Source organism: Macrotis lagotis, chromosome X, assembly GCF_037893015.1.
Source record: "Macrotis lagotis isolate mMagLag1 chromosome X, bilby.v1.9.chrom.fasta, whole genome shotgun sequence".
Lineage (NCBI taxonomy): Eukaryota > Metazoa > Chordata > Mammalia > Peramelemorphia > Peramelidae > Macrotis > Macrotis lagotis.
Window position 1 is genome coordinate 281533178 of NC_133666.1, and position 19730 is coordinate 281552907.

Below are 19730 nucleotides of genomic sequence, written 5' to 3' on the forward strand. Positions count from 1 at the left end.
CTCTGAAGAAGAAAATTTATTTGTTGCATTAATTCTGTTTGTTTTTTGATGAGGAAAGTGAGTCAGAAACAGTGATTTCAATGGTTTAGAGAATACTTCATGTATAAACTCCCTCTACAGATACAGATCTATAAATTCTTTGTAATTTACAATTCTGCAAAGTCCCCTGAGACCATGAAAGGTTAATTAACTTGCCCATGATCCTACACTTAATATCGGTCAGCGGCACAGTAAATTTGGTGCTGGGACTGGAATTAAGATCTGGATTCAAATCTGATGTCAAACATACTTAATTGTATGATCCTCAGCAAATCACTTCCCATCTCCTTCCTTCCTAAGAATCCTCTATCTCATAAACCTTCTCCAAGTTCTGGAATGTTTGCTTGAAAAGACTTTTGTTATTTGAGTTTTATCTTGTGAATTATATTAGTTATATCAGTGAATCACATATATATTTTTCTCTAGAAAATAATTCTAAAATATAATCAAATTTAATGTATCCCTTTATTAATTTTGTTTCTATTGAAATTTAGGCTAGAAATCTAATTCCTTTTTGGATGTCAAGGGAAACCATTAAAGAGTAAAAATTAAACTTTGATTTTCCTTCATTCAACCTCAATTCTATTAAAAAAAAGTTTTGCTTAGAATAGAATTGTGGCTTTGATTATCAGTTAGAATAAAAATTCTAGGTCCCTCTCCATTCCTTGCTATAAGATGAGCTTTGCCAGCTTTTGCAGCCAAGAACCTTATTTTGTTCTGTAATCACAAAATTGAGGGTTTGGACTTGAGATTTGAGATTTAGGGATATCTATAACTATAACAATATAAAAGACATATATATCTTTCTATAGAAAGAGAAATGAGGATGTTTGTATATGTTCTTATATACACGTGTGTATATGTATAAATATACTCTATTCTGCCTTTTTCCCAAAGAAATTTAAAGTCTTTTTTCACAAGATAGGGAAAGATTAGTATTATCTTGCATTATGCTTGACTTTTTTTGGTGGACTCAATAAATATTATTTGTTCTGATATAATATATACATATATAGTGCACATTTGTATGCATAAATACATACACACACACAAATACACACATCCAAGTATATATATATAGGAAAAGGCAAATCGCATGGCACCAAAAAATTTGACAGTTGTGCTACACTTAGACCATCATGCCATTCTTAGAATATCTATGCTATTAATTATAATCTTATTCAAAATATTTCAAAGATGGAACTAGGTCAGAGAAATTAGGCATTCGTCCCAGGACACTGAAATATAAAGGTGAAAATAACGAGTTAAAAAGAACAATTAGTTAAAGTCAGAAGTTTCTAAATGCCCCAAAATACTAGATGACAATATCCTGCATGATTTCCTCATCTGGTCAGCTTTGATCTGAAATGGTTGCCATGCCAGCAGCCTTCTAGCATCCTGGGGTCTCTACCTGAAGAGACTACTGTCCCAGAGAACACACATTTAAAGCTTAGAAGGGGCCATTGAGTCATTGGTTTACTTTCTTCATTTTACAGACAGAGAAACTAAAGTTCATAAAGGTTAAGTGACTTTCCCAGAGTCCATACCTAGGAAGTATCTAAGGCAAGATTTAAACTCAAATCTCCCTTCACATCATACTTATCTACCTACCTCAAGGATTATTCCTGTCTCTCCTTTCCATCTAGCATCCCTTTCCAGCTCAATTGGATTTGTCTTAAGAAGCTAATTTGAGGTCATTCCTCTTGTGTTCTGCCCCAGCATGTTGGGGACAAGAACTGCCTGAGGCTCTGACATCGTTCAGTCACAGTTGGACTACTGTGGGCATTTGTGACTAAGACACTCTGGTGAAAAGAAAGATACTAAAAAAGATCCAAATTAAATAAAGAAGAAAGATTTGGGTCTGTGTAAAGATTCTGGAAAGATGAAGAATGAAAGAAATTGCCTAAAATCTATTAAATCCCTGAAGGGGAAGAAAGGATAACAAGGATATAGAATAAGAAACTGATCGCTTAGTCTTGAAAAAGTAGAAACAGCAAGCAATTTTTAAAACTTAAAAGGGATGTTATTTTAAGACAAATAATAAGAAGTTTGAGGTGACATGACCTAGTAGATACAGAGCTGGCCAGGACTCAGGAAGATTCAGGTTCAAGTCCCTCCATGGGAGCAAACTGGCTATCTGACTCTGGGCAGGTTATTTTAAACCCCTTAATCTCTCTGCAGGAAACTCAATAATCTCGCAAGTTATAGAGCAGGTATCATTTAGCATGGCTATTAGAAGTTTCCTCACTAAGAGTTTCTTATATCAATGACATCACAGAACAAGTTTTTTTAAAAAATCAAAGAAATACCTCTTGACATAACAAATAACAAACAAATTAATGTATCATCATTAGAAGTAGTTAGGTGATACAGTAGAGAGCATACTGGGTCCAGAGTTCAAATGTCATCTCAGATATTTACTAGTTGTGTGACCCTTGGCAAGTCACTTAGCCTCTGTCTACTTCAGTTCCCTTAATTGTAAAATGAGGATAATAATTGTCCTTACCTGTCAGGGTATCTGTGAGAATCAAATATAATATTTATAAACTACCTAGAATATAGTAATAGGGGCTTAAAAATGTTTTCTCCTCCTTCATCTCAAGAGATTAGACTAATAATATAAGCAGGTTCACAAATATTTTAACCTACCTTCATCAATTAATCTATAATGTGTCAGTGCAAGAAAGTTAGATGTGTTACTGGATTCCACCAGTTTATTGATGTGAATTCTAAAAGGGAACATGTGCCCTCTAATAGGAGGTGTGTTCTAGTCTCATGGTTTAACCTTCAAGTGGTGGTCATTTTCCTTTTTCAATAAATCCTGTCTATGTTTGCTGTTCAAATGGACCCAAGATTCTTCTACTCTGCATGATTCTTTCTGACATTCCCCAAATATGCCCTCTCCAAATATATTGTTTTTATCCTCAACTTGGTTATTAAGCCATTTTTGTCCACTTGAATTAATCTTTATGTATGTGTGTGTATATATATATGTATGTGTATATGTGTGTATGTGTATGCATATGATGTGTGCGTGTATATGTGCCTGCATGTATGTATATGTGTATAATCTGTGTCTGCATCTGCATCTCCATATATATGTGTATTGTATGCATATGTGTGTGAGTATGTGTATGTGTGCGTATGTTCATGTGTGTATATGTATGTGTAGATGTAGATGTAGATGTAGCACTGGGGTGATACAATGGATGGAATTTCTTGTGTTTTATGACAAAGGTCCATGAAATATTAGTCTCATTGCTTACAAGACAATATTGGTGATTACCCAAAACATTTAGTTCATACCACTGTTGAATAATTCACATTTAAATAATACCTTAAAGCTCAAAATATATATCTCAACATTCTTACAATTAACATTAAGGTCAGCAAGGTGGCTCAATGGATAGAGTGCTGGTTCTGGAGTCAAGAGGAACTGAGTTCAAATCCTGCCTCAGACATTTAGAAGCTATTTAAACCTAGGAAAATCACTTTTTTAAAAAACCTTCTACTTGCCACAATTTTCCTGTCTATAAAATAAGGATAGCAACAACACCTATCTCCCAAGGTTGTTGTGAAGATCAAATAGAACAATTGTAAAGTACTTAGTTCCTGGGATGAAGTATGTTTTATATAAATATTAATTATCTGTTATTATGAAATACTATCTTCATTTTGAGATGGAGTAAAATGAAGTCTAGAGATTTGGAGAAACTTAAATTTGAGATAATAACCCAAGTCATAGGATTCCAATGTCAGTGAAGTTTGTACTAAACTATGATTTATCCATATTTTAATAGAATAGCAATAATTTTTTTTTCTTTCTAAAAGTGTTAATGTCAGAATTCTAAACCAAATTCACAGAAGCCATAAGTTAAAACTTAAAATAAAAACCTTTCAATCTTTTAGATATCTAAATTCTCCATTAAGAATATTTTTTCTTCTTTACCCCTGTGCTGTGTGAGTGTGTTGTGTATGTATATGTTCTGATCTGAGATTTCTTAGCTTATAGGGAACTCTTTATATTCCCTTGTTATGCAAGTTTTTTAAAAAGTCAAAGAAATAAATACCTCTTGACATAACAAATAACAAACAAATTAAATGTATCGTCATTAGAAGTAGTTAGGTGAGGGGTGGCTAGGTGGCATAGTGGATAAAGCACTGGCCCTGGAGTCAGGAGCACCTGGGTTCAAATCCGGTCTCAGGCACTTAATAATTACCTAGCTGTGTGGCCTTGGGCAAGCCACTTAACCCCATTTGCCCTGCAAAAAAAAAAAGAAGTAGTTAGGTGATACAGTAGAGAGCATACTGATACAGTAGACAGCAACTAATTTACAGTTTAATACATAAAGCCACTAGAACAGGATGGTTAAGATCTTGAACCAGGCTCTAGTTTCAAGGGTGAAAGAAAGAAAGAGTTGACCCCTTTCCCCCAGAATTACAGCTACAGATAAACTATCTCTCTGCTGGCAGCCTTCCTTTCAATTTCCACAGAGGGCTAGAACACACTTTCTGGAAAAACATTTCCATCTACCCTTACATGATTTTGTCCCAAGTGCTGGGACCTCTATAAACTCTTCTAGAGAATTGCTTGGAATATTAAGAAATGAAGAGACTTGCCCATTTCTGTTTGTCAGAGACAAATTTTAAAACTATATCTTCTAAAACTGAAGACCAGTCCCCTATTCACTATGCCATGCTGACCTTCCATATTTATCCTATTCCAAAATAACAGGAATTTTGTTGTTTAAAAACAAAGCAAAAAACATTTTAATGTGTCTTGGATCTATATAAAGAGCAAAATCTTTTAGTCTTATAAAATAAAAATTAACTTTCAAGTATAGTAATATCTTATGAGTTTGATTTATTCAAGAAAGCCTTACTACATTCTCACTGAAGTTAGAGATGAACACTTTAGAAAGTTTTTAAAACAAGAACTGAAACACATTTTCTGGAAAATTCTCATTTAGCAAAGATCATTTCATCAGAATTTTCTAATTATTGCAGTTAATGAAAATATTATATATATATATATATATCCCTTTTATAAAGATCATTTCTACTTTTTAAATGATTAATTCCACTGAAAAGTCAAATATTTTTTATTTTCTTCTATGACACATAAATTTCCCAGGGTTTCATGGCCTTGTTTTTGTGGCCAACATATAACTGATAATATTAATAATACTCAATTCCATGAATTGACAATTCCTGCTCACCCCACCTGGAATTCAGTAGTTAGACCTTTTCAAATAATTTAAATGTCAACCTGTCATTGTTTCTACCAATAGTCCCTCAGTACTTCTTGTGTAGTGGTCATAAAGAAGAGCTGCACTTTGCATTGTCCTCTAAAAAACAATAAAAATAATTAAGTGAGTTTGATTCTGTCATCCAGGATATAATACAATGGATGTATATGTATTCTCTCTTTAAGAAGGCAGTATTTGTTCTACTGTTCAGTGCAATGAGAAGCTGCTAAGATTCATTTCCCTTTATGACAAAATAAAACAAATATTTAAATTGGTACTTCAGATGTCTGTTGGCCTCTTACAAAAAAGAATAAAAGTTAGTTTATAATTATCACCCTATTTCCAGAAATTCTTATATCTATTTTTCAAACTATTAGAATATTTCCTATATATTGCTTGAAACCAGAGGATTTGCAGCCCAAATTTATTTGTCTATAAAATATTAGCATATTTTGTTAAATGATACTTAATCTTTTTTCAAAACAGGTCGATGCATTGTCATGTCCTTGTTATGCAATGGAGAAAATGACTGTGGAGATAACTCAGATGAGAAGGATTGTGAAAGAAAGAAAAGAGTGTGTAATAGAGTGTATCCACCTATCCCAAGTGTACAACTAATGGGAAATGGGTATGTAACAATAATTTTACCAATTTTATAGAGAGAAAATCAGAAGTATGGAGCTAGAATTGGAAATGGGGCAAATATTTGTTGAAACACCCCATACCCTTAACTCCCTTCCCATTGTCAATTCAGTGCCCCTACTCACAACACCTTGGTGGTTATAGAATGCCAGAGATGCTAGAGTTGGATGGAACCTGAGTCCAAACCTCTCATTTCTAGATATGCATATAAGTGCCATTTGTAGTGACTGAGCCTTCAGCCCTGTCCTGATGAGAAGGAGTGTCTGGAAGAAAGGAAATCCTTCCTCCAGTCTTGGGATGGCATGTAGACCTTAATGATGTCATTGAAGAATTTGCTATTATAAAGGATATCAGTTCAGTCATGCAACAGATTCTAAGTATATTTGGCTATTCCAGTGTTGTTTAAAAGCAGGCAGAAACAGAATCAGGCTTTTAAGGAAGCAAGAGACCTGATCCTTTTATAGATGAAAAAAACAAAGGCCCATAGAGGTGAAGCAGTGGGAATATTTTGACTTATTTCAGAAGATGTGATAACCAACTTCAAATGCTTGAAGAAGGATTAAAAGGGTTCCATTTGGCCTAAAGGACAGAACTAGAAGAAATGGATAGAAATTATAAAAGGAAACTTATGCTGGATATAGTTTCAGGGTTGTGCTGAAGTCAGCTCATGAGGGCTTATAAAGCCATTGTTAAATATTCACTGTAAGCAAATATACCTTGAAAATGTGTTGGTTAATTGATTATCTAGATTTAAGAAAGATATGGGAAAATGGTAATAATGTAAATTAAATTTAAAAGTATGTCAAGGATTTGGAGAACTCGTTGTTAAACATTGACCAGCATACCCCTAGATATGAGAAAACTTTTTAATCTTCTTAGTTTCCCAAAAATGGAATGGGATGCCTTGAGCAATAGTACATTTGTCATTATTTAAAAACTGCAAGTAAATGATACATGCACACTTGAACAGATTTTTTTCTCCAACATGGCTCATATCAAAGGGTTGCCAAGGTACTTTCTAAGTCAGATTCTCTGACTTATCCAAGATCACACAATTAGTCTAGAAACTTGGACAAGAGTCCAGAACTCCTCACTTTAAGTTCAAAACTTGAGAGAAGTAATTGAGGTTTATCTTGAATGATAAGTAAAAGAATAATTATGGAATGATCAAAACAAAGGAAGATAGCTTCGTGAAATTCCTTTGATAGAGCAATATCAATAAAGTCCCTTTACCTCTTTAGCTACTGACCAAGAGGCCAACAGCTCACTGTGTCTTAGATTGGGGTATATTAGGGTATAGGGATTATTTAACTTCTAGAGATGAATAGGACAAAACCTTAAGATCAAGAGGAAAAAAAAAGAGAAACAAATAAGAGATAATGAATTCTTGTTTGCTTTTACATGATTAACTAGCAGTGTTGTACCAGACCTAAGCAGAGTATCTGTCATAAACACTCTTGCCACCTGGAATTACAGGTTCAAGAGTGACTTGGTTCTTTTACCATTGACTCTGAGGATTTGGGACATCCTCTGATAAGAATTTCTTTGCCCCAGAATTGCACTGATTTCCCATCCTCTTCAGCTTTAACATGTTACCATTGATAGGATCATAACTCTTGAGCCAGAAGGGACCTCAGTAGTATTTAAATCCAAGTTGGCAATCTTACAGAAAAGGAAACTCAAGGAAATTGAATGATTTGCCCAAATTCACAGAGGTAAAAAAGTATCAGGAATAAGAATTCTTTTGACTGTAGAGCCTCCATTCTTTCTACTATACCCTCTCATCTCTCTAGTTTACAGTTTTCAAAATGAAACAATTATGTATATGCTATAATAATTTATTTAACATATACATATATATATATATGTGATCTTCACAGCAACTCCATAAGGTCAAAGATGAATATTATACATTTTACAAATGAGGAAATTGAAGTTCAAATAAGATTAATAACTTACAGAAGCACAGCTTATAAATGGCAGAACTTGAAGTGGAACTCAGTTTTTTACAATTTAAAAAATCTAGGGCTCTTTCACTTCTACCATTTGCCTTTCTAGTTACCCATCTCTACATTCACCAAAGGAATGAACAGAGTAAGTATTTACTAAGAGTTTACTATGTGTCAGCCACTGTGTTAATGATTTACAATTATTATATTATTTGATCCTCATAACAGCCTGGCTAGTAAGTGCCATTGTAATACTCATTTTAAATTTGAGAAAATTGACATAGACAGAGGTTGATTGACTCTTGCAAGGTTCCATGGTAGTAAGTTCTGACACTAGATTTGAACTTGGGTCTCCTGACTCAAAGACTAGGGCTCCATCCATCGTGTCACTAGCTGCAACTCAAAATCCAACAAAGAAGCCATATGTCAATATAAATATCCAAAGCTTAGGTAAAAAACATGAGGAACTAGAGGTACTGATCTGTAGGGAGGCAAATGTGGCCACTTAAACATTATTAAGATTTTGTGAGATGTAACCCAACACTGAACCAGGACCGTGGATGAGTATACCTTATTGAAAAGAAAAACATAGATGGAGATTGTGGGGCATTGTAGTCTTATGACAATAGTTAACATTTATACAGCATTTTATATTCATTTTCTCACTTGATCCTTTCAAAAATCCTTTGTGGTAGGCACTATAATTTCCCCCATTATACAATTAAAGAAACTGGGGCTGAGAGAGGTTAAAAGACTTGTCCAAAATCATACAGATTATGTGTCTGAAAAGCAAGATTTTAACTCAGCTATTCTTGATGATAATTCCAGCTTTATATTCACTATGTTGCCTAGAAGTCTCTAATGCATATTCATGTGAGAAACTCTAGGAACAGGAGAAAGGCATAGAAAAGTATTTAGGTTAAGATCAATAAAGAGAAACAACAAATTTATTGTCCTTGGAACATATCAGAGATCATCTCTACAGAAAGAATATATGGATGAAGAGTTTGGAAGAATAGATCACAAATAAGGTATAGAGACATGAAATGATAATGATAGGAGACTTTACATCTAACTAGAGCTCTCTTTCTGCCAAAAGCAGAACTTCTAATAACTTCTTGACTTGCTTTTGTGATAATTTCATCCTTCAAAAAGTGGACAAACTGAAAAAGGGAAATTACATTCTGGATCTGACTCTCTGTTATAGGGATGAATTGGTTGCTGAGGTGAAAATGATGAGAACTGGGAAAAGGGCAATGAAATTCCCACTCAGAGTCTATGATAGAGAAGGAGGTAAAACACAGGCATTATTTGACATCTACCAAACAGTTTTAAGAAACTGGATTTCAAAAAAGTTGGAAGAAAAATAGGTTACATCTAACTAAATCTGTGAAGGAAATGAGCCCAGACAAGGTAAGAGATGGCCAAGAATGAAAGTCTGAAGTCTTTCTAAAGAATTTTAATAAGAAGGAAAAAATGAAATATGTCTGAAGACATTCACAGGGAACTCTCCAGTCAATTAATTGTTTTGTTTGTTTTTTAAGAAGTTTACAAAGGCAACAGCCAGGTGGCCCTAAAGTCAGGAGGACCTGAGTTCAAATTCAGACTCAGACACTTAATTACCTAGTTATATGACCTTGGGCAAATCACTTAACCCCATTACCTTACAAAAAAAAGAAGTTTACAGAAGATGGAAGAAAAGGCACAATTCTATAAAAATAGTATCAGTACTTCTGAAGGTGATTCTGGGCTGAGGAGGCTGAGGGATGATAAGGACAACAAAAAAGGAATTGTTCAAGTTCTGTTGGAAGAAAAAGGAAGTTCAAAAACAGAACAGAAATTTGCTTAAGGTAAATGGGATGCTGATTGACAATAGAGAGACAGTAGATGTACTCACTTACAATTTTACTTCTTTTTTCTATCAAGGAGAAAGTTTTTTGTAAGAGAAATGGTAAAATAAAAGTTACTAAAAGGAGATTCTTTGGGAATAATAAATTTTTTAAAAAATTCAAACAATGATTCAAAGCACTTGCTCCTAATGAACTGGCAAACAGGATTTTTGAGCTCCTGCTAGTGATATATAAAGGGTCATGGAAAATGGGAGAAGTATAATAAGACTGAAAATAGATAAATATTGTTCTGATTTTCCAAAAAAGGGAAGAGAACAAAGTCTACATCCTGTAGGCCAATAAGTTTGACTTTAAATAATCCTAGAATAGATCATCAAGGAGGAAGTTCATAATACCTAGAAAGGAAGATGCAATTACAGCATAAGCGTAATTTCATCAAGAAAAGGTCATGTCAGACAAATCTTACTTATTTTTTTGAAAAGGTTAGTAATGGGCAAATGAGGAAAACTATAGCCATGGCTATAATTTACTTAGCTTTCAGCAAAGGGTTTGATAAAATACCTTATGCTATTCTTTTGCAAAAGATGGGGAAGTATGTATTAGATATTTTTTAAAACTTTATTTGAGTTTTACAATTTTTCCTCTTATTCTTGCTTCCCTTCCCCCACCCCCACAGAAGGCAGTCTATTAGTCTTTTCATTGCTTACATTGATCTCAGTTGAATATGATGAAAGAGAAATCATATCCTTAAGCAAGAAAAATAAAGTATAAGAAACAGCAAGATTACATAATGAGATAATGATTTTTTTTCTAAATTGGTCTTTGTTCAAATTCCACAATTCTTTCTCTGGATACAGATGGTATTCTCCATTGCAGATAGCCCAAATTGTCCTTGATTGTTTTACTGGTGGAATGAGCAAGTCTATCAAGGTAGTTCAACACCCTCCATGTTGCTGTTAGAATGTACAATGCTTTTCTGGTTCTGTTCATCTCACTCAGCATCAGTTCATGCAAATCATTCTAGGCTTCCCTGAATTCCCATCCCTCCAGGTTTCTAGTAGAACAATAATGTTCCATGACATTATGTATTAGATATTAATACAATTAAATGAATTCAGAAAGGGGGGGTTGCTAAACTCTGAATAGTTTTTTAAAATTCAATGTCAACATGGAAGGTCTCCAGTGAAAGCAACCCAGGGATCTGTGCTTGACCCTATGTGGTCTACATTTTTATCAGTGACTTGGATGAAGACATAGGACATGTGTGTCGAACTTTAAGATGACATAACCCTGGAAGAGATAGCTAATATACTGGATCCAAAATGTACTTAACAGGCTATAGCATTTAGTTGAATCTGATAAATGTAAAGTCTATATTTGTGCACACAAAGTTAGATGGCAGGTTGTCTGAAAAAAGATCTGGGATCTGTAATGGGCTACAAACTTGATACTACAGCTCACCTTTCCCAGTGCCCCATCCCAAAAAAAACCACAAGGCAGCTGGGATCTTGGTCAGCAATAACAGACACTTGACTTCCCAGGTATGGATAGGTAATAGTCTCGTGGTGCTCTCTTATGTTCTGTCCTGTTTTGAATATCACAGTTTAAGAAGAACCTTGACAAACTTGAAAATGCCAGAGCAAGACATCACTGACACTGAAAAACATTGAGATCTGTGTCATATAAGAACTGATTTAAGCAACAAGATACCTGGAAGCTATGTTACTTTTATCACATATTTGAAGCATTGTCAAGAGAAAGAGAATTAGACTTGTTATATAGATCCCCATAGAGAAGAAACATGGGTATGGGTTGAAGAGAAAAGTTTAGACTGTGTCAAGAAAAACCACATCATGATTAGAACTGTCTAAAATGGTCTTAAAGAAATAGAAATTTCCCTGTTCTTGGAGATCTTGAAGCAGAATCTGAATTGCCATTTGTCAGATATATTATAGGAGAAATTCCCTTCATGGATAGGTTTGCTTAGAGAGTTAATGAGGGTCCTTCTAACTTTCAAAAACTGTGATTCTGGGAAAATGATAACTGATGTGTTTTAAGGGAGGTATAGGGGGAGGACCACTGCCTCTGGATACATAGAATGACAGTTCAAATCCTGTTTCTGATACTGATTACCTGTGCCACGTGGGGAAGATCATCTCAGTAGCTCAGACCTTAGTTTTCTCACTTGTTAAAAATAGCTGAGTGGGTTAGGTGGCCTGTGAGATCATTTTCAACCGTATGTTTTCTGAATTTTCTGAATGAATTGAATTTTCTCTTTAAAGCAGCCATTTCAAGAAGTGACAGGTCTCTGAATTTCAAACAAATAAACTCAACCATCAATTATTTATTAAGTGTCCATTATGTGCTAGTCACTTGATATACAAATTTTTAAAAACACAAACCTCTACTTTTTCTGAAGTCCTTGCTGGGTGATTGTTTTAAGAATCATCAAACACATACAAAAGGTAAAATCATCTCCCCCAACCCCTTCTCACCTCAGTGGGTGGAAGTGGGAAGAGAATATAGCTGAGAACAGCCTTTTTTAGGAGATTTCTTTCTGGAGTTCTCATTATTATACTAAAAAGGTTGTGTAGGATGTAAATAAAATACTACTAAAAATATACCCAAAAGCACAGGGGATTAAAAAGTCCCTGGACCACAGTCTGAAGGCTCCCTCTGAGCTTCTCTTCACATGCAGCCCTTAAAGCCAATGTGAATGCAAAAATAGCCAACATTCGGTATTGCATCAGGGTTGCAATGCAAAATAGTACTATATTCTGTGAAAGACCCAAAATAGCACCATTGAGAAACAGATGAATATTAACATCTGTCAACTCTTCAACAAAATCAACAGCATGTGTCAAGGACACATTGACTGGTGGATTCTGGTCAAAACAGTCACCCACAGTTATGATTCATTTATGGATGATAGGCTGATAAGCAACTATTATAATGGAGAAGATGAGAGGCAGCATGAAATGTGGATAAAATACTAGATTTGGAGTCAAGAAGACCTTCATTTTTCACTTTTGAAGCTTACTAAGTGCAGTATCTTGAGTGAGCAGTCAGTGCATATTATTGGACAATGCTGGATGGCATCAGGACATCCTGAGTTCAAATTCAGCCTTAGATATTTCTTGGTTGAGTGATCCTGAGCAATTTAAATAGCCTTTGTCTTCTTCAGTTTTCTCAGTTTTTAAAATAGGGATAATATTACCTAATTCATAGGTTTGTTGTGAGGATTAAATAAGTTATATATCAAGTGCTTTGAAAAGCTTAAGCATCATATATACATATATATATATATATATATATATACTTTAGCTAGTATTGTTTTTATTAAAATGTAGATAATAATACTGACTCTCTAGGATTGTGGTGGGTCAAATGAAATAATATTTTAAAGGACTTTGCAAACTTTAAATCTCTATATAAATGCTATTATCATTAGTATTGTTATTATTACCATTATTACTGACTTTTCTGGATCTCAGTTTCCCCTCTCTAAAATGAACATAGTAACACCTTACAAGGTTATCATAAGGCTCAGTTGAGATAATGTATATTAGGCTATTTTTCAATCCTGGAAGACCTATACAATTATGAACATGCTTACTAAAAATTAAATAAAAATAGAGTTATGGGTTTAGGAGGGACTTCAGATTCCCTTTAATTGAACTCCCTGACTTTACAGATAGGAAAAGCTGGAGCCAGGGATGTCAAGTAACTTGCCAAGGATCACTATGATATAGTATGTGCATCCTAGGTAAGCCTCCTGCCTCCAGAGTCAGATTGTTTTTCTCTATATCTTGCTACCTTAAATGAGGATAAAAGATAAAAGATGTTATGATAACTTTTCCTCATGTTTCTTTCTCTCAGCTAAATACACTCAGTTTCTTTAATTTCTTCTCCCACCACATCATTTTAAATTCATTTGATGCTCTGGACATGTTCAGATGTTCAGCATCCCTCCTGCACACACCCTTAACCTTTTTTAAATTTTATTTTTATTTTATTAATTTCTGCAATAAACCAAATATTTCCATAACATCAAAATGGCAAACCTACTATGCACAACTTGCTATTATCATGTAAATTACTTTTTTCTCCCCCCTGCCCCAGAAATGTCATTAGATACAAATATGTATAAATTTAAAATTAGTCCATACATGCATTCCCCCTTGCCCTAGAGACAGCTGTCATTAGACACAAAGATATATATGTATATATATATATATATACATATATTATATATATATATATCTGTAAAATTAGTCTATACATACTTGTATTTATCAGTTCTTTCTCTGAATACAGATAGCATCCTTTATAGTTAATTTGGGTATTTATAATAGTCAAAATGATGTAATCATTCAAAGTTGTTTTTAAAACAATATTGTTACTGTATACAATGTTGTCTTGATTCTATTCATTTCACTCTTATTTTGGACAAGTCTTTCTATGTTATTTAAAATCATTGAGTTCATCATTTTTTTTACTTAATAGTATTTTTTCCAATTGCATGTAAAGATAGTTTTCAACATTCATTTTTATAAGATTTTGAGTTCCAAATTTTTTCTCATTTCTCCCTCCTTTCCCTTCTCAAAGATAGCAAGCAATGTGACGTAGATTATACTTGCACAATCACTTTAAACATATTTCCACATTAGTCATGTTGTGAAAGAAGTTAGAACAAAGAAAAAACACAAGAAAGGGGTAAAAAAGACAAAAAAATTGAAAATAGTATACTTCAGTCTGCATTCAGACCCCACAGTTCTCTCTCTAGATTTGAATAGCATTTTCCATCATGGAGCTCATTGTTTCTTATAGCACAGTAGTATTTCAAAACAATCATATCCTACTCTTGTTCATCCATTCCCCAAATGATGAGTATCCTTAAACTTTAAGAGCTGTAGAGAAGTCAGTAACTCCTTTTTCCACAGTACTTTGTTATCTCCTTTGGTAGGTAGCACATGGCCCTCTTCAGGTCATAGCTCTAGAAATGTGTCCACTTCAGGATACCAGCACAGTAAAGACATTGAGTACAGAAGAAGACAAAGAGAATAGTGAATAGATTGAAAAATCATATTTCATTAAAATGAATGAAGGAACCAGTCTTGCTTAGCTGAGAGAAGGGAACATTTAGGGAGGATTTAAAGGAAGAGTTATGGCAACATGCATACCAAGTTGTTGCCTTTGTAGTCAAAAGACTGGGAGGAAAGTCATGTCTGTTAGTATGTTTGTCTGTTACTATGTTATAATGTTTGTCATCTCTGCAAAATTGTCAAATTGGGTGGGCTAATTGTTATTTTTAAAATATGTTATTTGTTGTGGTGGTTGTGATAGGACTCCAATTTGGAGTCACTTGGGTTAAATGATCCTAATGTCCATAGACATAAAAGCAATAATAACCTGTATTTTTCCACTGTCTCAACTCAAGTTGAAGCTGTGGCAAGCATATTAATGATTATAGCTCTAATCATAGTAACTTCAATAGCAATGGAGGCAGCTAGATGACAGTCATCTTCCTGATTTCAAATAAAGCCTCCAACACTTACTTGTAGTATGACCCTGGGCAAGTCACTTAATCTTTTTTGTCTCAGTTTCCACATATACAAAATGAGCTGGAGAAGGAAATAGCAAACCATTCGAATAACCTAAATGGGATTGTGAAGAGACAGAAGGAATGGACAGCAATAAAAGAGATAATTTAAGATTAGGAAGGTTAATTGATTTCTCCGGAAGTCATATAGTTAATACAACTAAGTGTCCAGATTTCTAAGGTCAAGGTGCTTTGAGGGAGTTGTTGCAGGTAGTACAGCAGGTAAAGCTATGGGGCACAGATTTAACAAGTCCTGAGTTTTAATTTGACCTTAGATATTTCTTAACTCTGTGATCCTGGGTATAATATTTAACTTCTGTCTGCCTCAATTTCCCCATCTGAAAAAATGAAAATAATTAGAATACCTACTTCCCATGGTTGCAATGATAAAATGAGACATTTGTAAAGCATTTGAAATGGCATATAACATATTTTTTATCATCATCATTATGCCTCTAGAGGTCATCATGAGGAGAATTAAGGAGAAATTTGATTTCAGCTCCATTAAGGAAGAATTTCCTAATAATAAAAGATTTCAAAATATGAAATTATTACCTTGTCAGTAAGTACCCCATCACTGAAGATTTCAAATAGAGACTAGATAATCATTGGCTTGCAATGCTGGAAAAGGCAATCATGTTCCAGGTAGAGTCTGTATAATATAAAACAGCATGCTGTGAGAGAAAGCCAAAAAAAAAAACTTCCCATATGAGGACTTATACTGGAATCTCCAGGAGCTCTGAAATAAATACCTTTTCTATTAGGATCTCTGTTTCCTCTATAAAATGCAAGAATTAGAGCACTGGATACAATAGAGGACTTGGGTTCAAAACCTACCTCTACCACTTACTACCTATGTGACCCTGATGACCCTATGTGATACCTTCACCTCTCTGTGCTTCAGTTTTCTCACATGTAAAGCTGACAGATTAAATTGGCTTGCCTACATAGAGGTCCTTTCTAGCCCCAAGATCTTAAGACATGATAATCTTTATCATCACTTCTTGTTCTCTGAGACTAGGTTGGAGTACGTTGTCTTTTTTTTCCTTATAAATTAACTTGGAAGGTTATATGTGTTTGATAAACTTTAAATTAATGTTATTTCAGGGGTGGCTAGGTGGCGCAATGAATAGAGCACTGGCCTTGGAGTCAGGAGTACCTGGGTTCAAATCCGATCTCAGACACTTAATAATTACCTAGCCGTGTGGCCTTGGGCAAGCCTCTTAACCCCATTGCCTTGAAAAATCTAAAAAAAATTAAAAAATAAAAATAAATTAATGTTATTTCAAAGCTAGAAAAATTGGGTAAGCTGACTGAGAAAAAGCCAAGTATGTCTGAAAAGTGTCTTATCAGCCTCCTCACTCCCTAGATACAGCATCCTGGGGTAGAATTAAGAACCCTTTTCTCAAGCATTCTTCACATGTCAGAAACTATCCAAGGGAGAAGAGGAATAAAGTCTAGATATTGCTTCACAGCTATTCAATTCCTGGAAATTACTTTGTCCCTAGGTTTCACTTTCTGGCGGGAGAACCCAGAGGAGAAGTCCTTGATAATGCTTTCACTGGAGGAAAATGCACGACTGTCAAAAGCAGCAGAACCAGTAACCCTTACCGTGTCCCAGCCAACATAGACAGCATCAGCTTTGAGGTACAACCACCTTGAGGTCACTCATGTCACAGTCACCCTCATAGCCAAACTCTTAAGAGTCCATTCCACTTTGCAGTGTAGTCCTGGAAGTGGTGATGGATGTCAGAGTCCGGAAGCCTCAGGGTTGAGAGCATTGAGGATATTCTCTGGACCAGGCTATGGGGGAAAACTTCACACAGAGAAATCTTTTGATCTACTCAGATAATCAGATTTGCCCAGACATTTTCATTTCTGCTACAGGTCCAATTCTTTATAGATATTAACTCAGCAAGGAAAACAAGTCCAATGCCACAAGCCAATTGCTCAAGGCTTAAGAGAAATTAAAGTCTTTAATCAGGCATCAACCTGCTATTTTTTTTGTTTACTTGTTGTTTTTTTCTAAGAATCTGATTTTATAATAAAAATAAGATGCTTGCTACTGACAATGTTGCTTTTCCTAACTTGGTGATCTAACACAATGGGCTTCAAATGTTTTTGAACATGTACTCCATTAGTGGGGGGGGGGGGAGAAACTTTACCAGGAATAAGCATATATATATAAATATATATAAATATATATATATATATATATATAGTTGTTTGTCTATTTATATTATATTCATGTACTATTATGTTAGTAATGATATACATCATAAAATATTCAGAAATCAACATTGACAGTCAAAAGGATGAAATAAAGACAAAATAGTATTTAATCTTAGAGGTTATAGAAAATCACTCACTAGTGAGTAGAGATTTGACTTAGGTAGATTTAACTATTACTAAAAATCATTTGGTAGGGGTGTCTAGGTGGCACAGTGGATAGAGCACTGGCCCTAGAATCAGGAGTACCTGAGTTCAAATCCAGCCTCAGACACTTAATAATTACCTAGCTGTGTGGCCTTGGGCAAGCCACTTAACCCCATTGCCTTGGAAAAAAAAACCAAAATCATTTGGTAGACCTCATTTCCTTCATCTAGAAAATGATGGGACTGGACTCCCATAGTGGTCCATGAAGTCCCTTCTAACTTTAAAGTTATGATTCTAAGAGAGAAGGAAAGATTTATGTACAAATCAGTGTTAACTCATTTCACTATTAATATAGTTAGTTAACTATTCTAGCTCATGCAGATTCAGAAGTTGTGAAAGAACCAAGAATCACTGTGATGCAACTAATCCTTCCCAATCATATGGCCTGCAAGACAATTTGATAATGTCTTTTTGAATAGTGTCACTATTGTGGTATGTCAAGAAAATTCAAATTAGTCCAATAAATATTATTAAACACCTACTGTATATAGAACATGGGATCAGGTGAAATACAAGGATTAGATAAGAAAAGCTCTAGCCTATAGAGCTTTGAGTATGTTAAAGTAATGGGTCAATCAATGCCCAAATAACTGCAATTTACAATTAATAAAAGATGATGGCCCAAGAGATGTGCCAACAAAGTATGATGGGACATTCCAGGAAGCAATACTATTACAAAATGGGAAGAGTAGAGAAGGTTCCCTGAAAGAAATCATACTTAACAACTAAAGAGTAATACAGTAGATGTAATACAGTAGCATGCATAAATTTTAGCAAAGCATTTGACAAAGTCTGTTGCAATAGCCTTATCAATAAATTGGTGATATTAACTGCAAATCCAACAGTCTGTCCACATGACCTCCTTTGGAAGGGAAGGTAGTGTAGAAGGGAAGAGGGGAAAGGGAAGGATAGAAAATAAGTATTTATATATTGCCTGCTTATGGGGTAGCTAGATGATGAAATGGATAAAGTGGCAGGACTAGAAGAAACTCGTGTGACCATGAAGAAATCATTTAACTTTTAGGAGTAATAATTTCTTCATTTATAAAATGACAAAATTGAACCTATGGTACCTACCTGTCAAGTTTGTTTGGTTTTGGTTTTGGTTTGTTTTATCCATTTCTGTGTGTGTGTGTGTGTGTGTGTGTGTGTGTGTGAAACCTCCCTCTACTAATGTAGATATGCAGAAGATTTAGAGATATCCTGTATCATCTGTCTGTATTCAGACAGCTAGGATGTTTCAGAGGCAAATCCAGTCTTTCTAATTCTGTCTAGTTCTCTATCCACTGTAGCCACTTAAAGGGTTGCTGCAAGAAACAAATGAGCTAATATGTATAAAGTGCTTTGTAAACCTTAAAGCATCTTATAAATGATGATTATTAACATTGGAATTATCATGGAATGAAGCAGTTATTTAATGAAGCAGTTATTTGATAGAATTTGATATATGGAAAAAGGGTTGGACATCTGCTTGGCTCCAAAATATAGAACTAAGCAATAGATCAGAACTTAAAGAGAAGGAGATTTAGTATTTCTATTTTTTAAAAGTTAAATTTTGTAATAATTTTAACTGTCCATAAGTGGGAAGGACTAACTCAAGAGAAACTGAAGACTGTCAAAATGTAAACAGAGACCAGGTGATTGCATGAGAGAAATTCTGCAGGTAAGATACAGTTGCAGGTCAGAATTGACCTCTGCTATACCTTCCAAATTTGACATCCTATACTCCTATGATTCAGAAAACCAGGCAAGCTCAAGTTGTATCTAATCAAAAGAAAGAAAACTATAAATATTTTAGATGATCTGTCTTCCTTTTCCCCTCTTTGAACAATTTAAAACAGATTTATCTCTTTTTCTTTCTTTTGAAACTATTAGGTTAGATTTAAAATTTCAATTTTTTCCCTTCCCGATGTGCTGACTAAAATTTTGTATGTTCCTTCCCAGGGTTAACAGGGAAAGTGGG

General features: G+C 34.5%; 1 protein-coding gene across 2 annotated transcripts in view; it reads left to right on the forward strand.

Moving 5' to 3' along the window:
* The window catches only part of C6 (complement C6), a 73000-nt gene that overhangs the window by 9121 nt on the left and 44149 nt on the right, over positions 1 to 19730 (forward strand). For both annotated transcript variants that reach the window (XM_074208505.1, XM_074208506.1), the window contains exons 4-5: positions 5775 to 5916; positions 16840 to 16978. In XM_074208505.1, coding sequence (XP_074064606.1) covers positions 5775 to 5916; positions 16840 to 16978 — 281 coding nt within the window. The remainder of the gene's footprint in view (positions 1 to 5774; positions 5917 to 16839; positions 16979 to 19730) is intronic.